The 6,378-nt window shown below is 30.3% G+C and overlaps 1 protein-coding gene across 18 annotated transcripts in view; it reads left to right on the top strand.

Annotated features, from left to right (window-relative positions):
* The first annotated feature begins 207 nt into the window (after positions 1–207).
* LOC101503279 (uncharacterized) overlaps positions 208–6,378 on the top strand; it is a 118,635-nt gene continuing 112,464 nt past the window's right edge. For 3 of the 18 annotated variants that reach the window (XM_073370218.1, XM_073370217.1, XM_073370216.1), the window contains exons 1-2: positions 208–2,523; positions 3,188–4,220. In XM_073370218.1, coding sequence (XP_073226319.1) covers positions 4,153–4,220 — 68 coding nt within the window. In that variant the 5' untranslated portion in view covers positions 208–2,523; positions 3,188–4,152. The remainder of the gene's footprint in view (positions 2,524–3,187; positions 4,221–6,378) is intronic. The other 15 variants (XR_012163652.1, XR_012163654.1, XR_012163650.1 and 12 more) reach the window with 9 other exon arrangements.

Below are 6,378 nucleotides of genomic sequence, written 5' to 3'. Positions count from 1 at the left end.
TATAACAAATTAAAGTTTTTATTTTTAATGTATTGAAAGTCTTATTTATGATATATGTGATAAAATTTAAATTTATGTGTGGCATATATGAAGGTTTTAGTTTCTTTAGGTATGTAATGAAAGTTTAAATTTTTATGATATAACAAATTAAAGTTTTTATTTTTATGATACATTTATAAATAAAAGATTTATTGATATGTGTAGTGAAAGCTTGGATCTTTGTGATAGTTGTTTATGAATATATGATCTTCGTGATATATGTGGTGGAAGCTTTGATTTTTATAATGGTTGTTTAAGAATATTTGATTTTCTTGATAAGAACTTGTGATGTATGATTTAGTGATATTTAAATAAGGTGGTGATTTCGTATAAGTTATTTTTGGATCATTTGAATTAATCTTAATGGGCTATGTGAGAATGTTTGATTTTGATGATACATCATCATGTCATGTCATATGCATCTTAGTGGACTGTGTGAGAATATTTTATTTTGATAATGCACCATCATATCATGGCATATGCATCTTTGTGGAAGTTGGTTTTGTGGCAGGTTTTCCCCTATTGGTATGGGTGATTTTCTGTGTGGAAGTTGCCTTTGTGGCAAGTTTATTTTCCCCATGGGTATGGGTGATTTTCTGTGTGAAAGTTGCCTTAGTGGCAGGTATTATATCTGAATCATATAGTTATTAGAAGCATGTATAACATTGCATCGTCTTTTGATTGTTTGGTTGTGGTTAATTTGTATTTAATGTGATATTAATTTTTCTTAGATGATTTGATGTTATAATGAGATATTGACTTTATAATATGATTTTTTTTTGAAATGCTTTGTTATATAGTGATGTGTTTGATACGACTATGTGTTGTACACAACCACCACAAAATGTCAACCGTTAATGAATTCTTTTGTAGTAGTGAATAATTCCCACTACTAAGTCTTTATCCCTTTAGAAACTCATTCATAATGTCCTACCAACTTATGATAAATTTAGGAAGAAAATATTTATAATGGTCTTTTGTTGCAGGCTTTGTGCTCACGTCTTTCAAGATGTTAATCATTTTTATAATATCTTTTAGCAACTCAAATATGACATTGACTCTCAGCTTTAATAAAGACTCTTTATATATCTCATCTACAGTCAACCTATTGTACACTATTCAAAACAAACACCTGTTTCACCTTGTAATTTATGTCATTATTAATATCATGTTGTATATTTTTTTAATGTAGGAATAAGTTTTGCACTTATTTATGCATAAAAAATAAAATAGATGTTTTACTCTCAATTGCCCTTTTCAAAGGACTGTGTATTCTAATTTCTGAGAGTTTACTATAAATAAAGCCTTCGAAGCTATCTGCCATGCTCCGAAGGCTCCCAAATTTCTCTTGGTCAATTGGATAGCTACTCATGTGCATTGGATCAAGTGTAACATTGATGGATCTTCAAGAGGTTCCCGCGGTTTAATCTATTCTTTAGTGCATGTATTTTTAGAGACTTTTCTAGCTGTTTTTTAGGTGCTTTTGTCCAGAACATAGGTATGTCCATGACTCTTTTGATGATTCAAGCCTTCTTAAATTCCAAATTTGTGCCTTGGATGCTTAGGATCATTGGTTCAATTTTCTACATTTCATTAAAGGATTACATTTTAGAGTGGCTCATATCTTTAGAGAAGGGATTACTCATGTTGATTGTTTTGTCAATGAAATTTTTGGAATAGATTACTTTCTTTGGTGGAATTAGTTCCCTCTTATATTCAACAAGATCTTTCTAAAATAGATTGGACATTCCAACTTCTATTTCATTAGTTATTTTTTGCCTATCCCAAACCACACATTTTTTTCTTTTATCAAATTTTATTATGGTAAAGTTTTAATAAGGTATTTTTTATCACTAAAAAAATCATAATTCATGAATAATAGATGCATGCATGTCCTGTTTGTTATATTTCGTACCACATTTGTATATATTTAAAAAGATTTTCAACGTTCAACAATAATCTGTTTTCTTCAAAGCCAGCCATTGACCGTTCCATATATACCCTTGTGGACATATATATATATTTAAAAAGATTTTCAACGTTCAACAATAATCTGTTTTCTTCAAAGCCAGCCATTGACCGTTTCATATATACCCTTGGGGACACGCAAGCAAACACAAACAAATAAACAATCATATAAATATATAATAAATTTTAGCATTGTATCCATATGTATAACGCTAGCTTTCACTTTCACATACTAACCAATATCTCCCTTACCTTCAAGAATCATGCAAAAGAGACACCAGAGCAGTATCAATATCATTGGCCCTCAGTATCGCATACCACATTTTGTAGACCTAAGCGATTGTGAGAAAGGTGACGACATTAACTGATAACTTCACAGTCACAGACATTAATGGTCACCGTCTCTTACTTGACGCCGCTCTATGATCACCGTCACAAACTGATAACTTCGCTCTATGATCACCGTCTCTTACTTGACGCCGCCGGAAAACCGTCGTCTTGACACTACAACGAAAGGTCTTCTTTTTTATGGTGCTGTCAATTTTGATATCTTTTTGACTAATTTTTAATCACATCAGTCTCCATTAAATAGTTTTATAGATTATTCTAATTATTTTTAAATTAGATTCTTTGAAAAAATATTTTCAAACTAAATTTATAACCTTTAAAATCTCAAAGATTGAATTAGCAATTTATTTCTTTTCCTTCAATTTTTTGTTCTGATTAAGTTTTGAATGATTCCATGTATTTGAATTATAGAACTTATAATTTCTACAATAAATTATAGTTTTTTTTCATTGATAAATTATGTAGTTTTATAAGAATTAAGATGACTGAGATTAACAACCACTTAAAGACGATAGATGTTAAGAATCATGGTTAAAAAAAAATTAAATAATTAAATAGAAAAATAAAACAAAATAATTATATGAATAATTATTTTTTTAATTAGAATATGATGCACTTTTAACTTAACAATTTCCACATAACCATAAGTAATTTTAACTACCTCTAATAATAGATACTTTATATCTATAAAATATCTTGAATTATAAAAGAATGAGTAAAATAATTTTCGTGAACTTACATTCAAAAAGTAAAATTGAGTAAACATTATATTTGAACATATAGTTTTCACAACATAAAAGAAATATCTAAATTCCAAAATTTATTCATATAGGTAAAGACTCGACATGATCGATGGGATGGGAAGCATTTCGAGGTGAAAGCATAGAGCTAAAAGATTTGATATTTAGTGTAAAGCGATCATCAATCTAATTTTGTAATTTCTATTTTCCTATGTGCTTTGATCCTTGGCTCTTTTCATTGCAGTGTATGATGTTGGGGGAGTGATGATTACCATGGATTCTATACGAAGTGGCAATAGCATCATGGAACATGGTTGCAGCAATTAAGTGCTCACATTTATTCTTGGTATGAAAGATTCAATGAATAAATAAAATGGTTATTCATCTGCTTCAAAAGGCTTATATGGAACACAATGCATTGGCGTGTATGGATAAATAAAACAAAAATTAAATATGCTACTTCATATGTCTCTCTTTTTATTTTTTGCAACTCATATTTCTCTTTTTTCTAGTACTCTATCTTTATGGCTTATATTATATCATATTTTTTGTCAAAATATGTTTATGTTTAATATCCCTCAAATATAGGGATTCGGTTCGGTTATGTAGGAGTACTAGTAGGGATTTAGTTATATATGAATACTTATAGGGATTTAGTTATATATAAGTACTAGTATGGATTTAGTTATATATGAGTAATTATAAGATTTGGTTGTTTAGTAATCTAGTATAAATATATCCATGTATTACCAATATATTTAAGTTTCAATAAATATAATTTTATTCTAATTCTTGACACTTTTCTTTGTGCTTGCTGAAATTTTAGTGATCATCCATGATTTTAGGATAGTTAGCTAGAAACAATTTACAGAGATTATTTGTCAAAGTTTGGGGCTTCAAGAGCACAAAATCTTAACAAAGATTTTAATTCTTACTTATGCAAACTCATACAACTTATATTGCTGACATATATTTTTTATGAGGGCAGACATTCATTGTTTGCAATGCAAATTTTGTAGGTTTTTGTTTTGATTTCTTTATTGTTATAGCATCTTCTATGATATTTAGAAGAGACCCAACTAGCTTTGGCATAAGGATGGACAAACATCAATTTAAACATGACAGGTAGTATATTTTGCGTTTTCATGATTAATCCTATGTCTTGATTTGATATAGTTCAAAGTTAGTACTTTTATTTTAATGAGGTCATATGCTTTTGAAATTTTAGTGATCATCCATGATTTTAGGATAGTTAGCCAGAAACAATTTACAGGGATTATTTGTCAAAGTTTGGGGCTTCAAGAACACAATCTTAACAAAGATTTTTGATCATCCATGATTTTAGGATAGTTAGCCAGAAACAATTTACAAGGATTATTTGTCAAAGTTTGGGGCTTCAAGAACTCAATCTTAACAAAGATTTTAATTCTGACTTATGCAAACTCATACAACTTATATTGCTGACATATATTTTTTATGAGGGCAGACATTCAATGTTTGCAATGCAAATTTTGTAGTTTTTTGTTTGGATTTATTTATTGTTATAGCATCTTCTATGATATTTAGAAGAGACCCAACTAGCTTTGACATAAGGATTGACAAACATCAATTTAAACATGAAAGGTACTTCTTTTTGTATATTTTGTGTTTTCATGATTAATCCTATGTCTTGACTTGATATAGTTCAAAGTTAGTACATTTATTTTAATGATCATACAGTTAGGTCATATGCTTTTGAACAAAAACACATTGTACATCATCAAGTTCCCTTCAAAGTACCTCCTTATTAATCCTTGTGGGAAATATAAAAGAAAGAGTTGGGAATAGTAACATTTAATGGTTATGTTCATGCACTTTCAGGTTCATGTATAGTGTTTAGATTCATTTTTAGGAAGTTGCTCATGTACTTAGGGAGTTCCTATGCATTTATTTTGTCTCGAAAACATATCATGTAATTTTTTCATTAGTGTATATATCTATCAAATCTGTTGCGTGCTAATCACTTAAGCATTTCTCATATTCTTGTCTAAATCTTCATAATATAACTTCTCAACTTGGTATTTGAGCGGGTTCAATCCGACTATATCATTTTCGCTTCAAAGCTATTATAATACTAAGTCCAAGTTCACTGTCAAAACAAAAACTTAGCAGACAATGAACTTTGGTTTCTTGGTGCATGCATTCGCCAGGAGGGGAAGGATTAAAAATTAACAAACATTCATCCCTCCCATTCTCAGAAAACACATGCAAACAAAAACAAAATTACAATAAAATGGCAAAAATGAGGAAAACAAATGAATTCATGACAGTGAAGAGAGAGAACTAACCTTTAAAGATGAGAAGGAGGATAACTTTGGAGATGTGTGAAGGAAGAAACTTCTGGGGACTGTTGTGAGAAAAAAAACAGGATATTCTTTTATTTCTCTTGCGGTTTTAGAAAATGAGACGAAAAGAAACGCTGTTTTTATATTTGTATTCGTTGTGGTGGAAGTTATTTTGGGGTTTAGCATTTTCCTTCCTTCTTTGTTGGAAAGAAAAAGAAAAAGAAAAAGGGCTTTGCAGACTTGTGTGGAATTGGATTTGAAAGCTCCAATTTATCACCGCCCAATTGCAAGTGGTGTCGTTATGTATTGTCTTCCTCCTTCACACTCACTCTTCTTCATAATGGATAATCAAAGGTCCATGTCTCTCCTTTAGGTAGGTAATTCTTTTATAGTTTTATTGCTATTACTTTTTTCTTTCTTTCTTTTCTTTAGCAACCGTTGTGTGTAGTTTATAGGTGATGAAGGACTCGTTCCCTCTCCACAAGAGGAACAAAAAAGGAAAAACGTTATTGACAACCTAAAACAGGTTTCAATTTGTATATTCCTCAATTGATATACATTGTTATTATTTATTTTTCCTTGATGATGGTTTTCCTAATCTTGCATTTTCAGATAGTCTCATCATGGATCAAAGAGGTTGCACAACGAAATCGGTTGCCAAAATACTACATTGCTCTTACTTCTTCCACGATATTGACATATGGATCTTATGGCCTTCGAGTTCACACCTTAGTGTCTGACATTGATGTTTCGTGTGTTGCTCATTTCTTTGCCTCCATTGCAGTAAGTCACTACCTATCATTTTCTTTTAAGCCTCTCTACTACTACTACTACTACTATTTATTTTTCTTCCTTTTTATGGATCAGGAAGACTTTTTTGTTCTGCTTCACCACATGCTCAAAACTAGACATGAAGTATCACAGATTCACTGTGTCAAGACTGCTAAAGTCCCTCTTAT

The sequence above is a fragment of the Cicer arietinum genome, chromosome 6 (assembly GCF_000331145.2).
Source record: "Cicer arietinum cultivar CDC Frontier isolate Library 1 chromosome 6, Cicar.CDCFrontier_v2.0, whole genome shotgun sequence".
Lineage (NCBI taxonomy): Eukaryota > Viridiplantae > Streptophyta > Magnoliopsida > Fabales > Fabaceae > Cicer > Cicer arietinum.
This window is presented reverse-complemented; position numbering and strand designations above follow the sequence as displayed.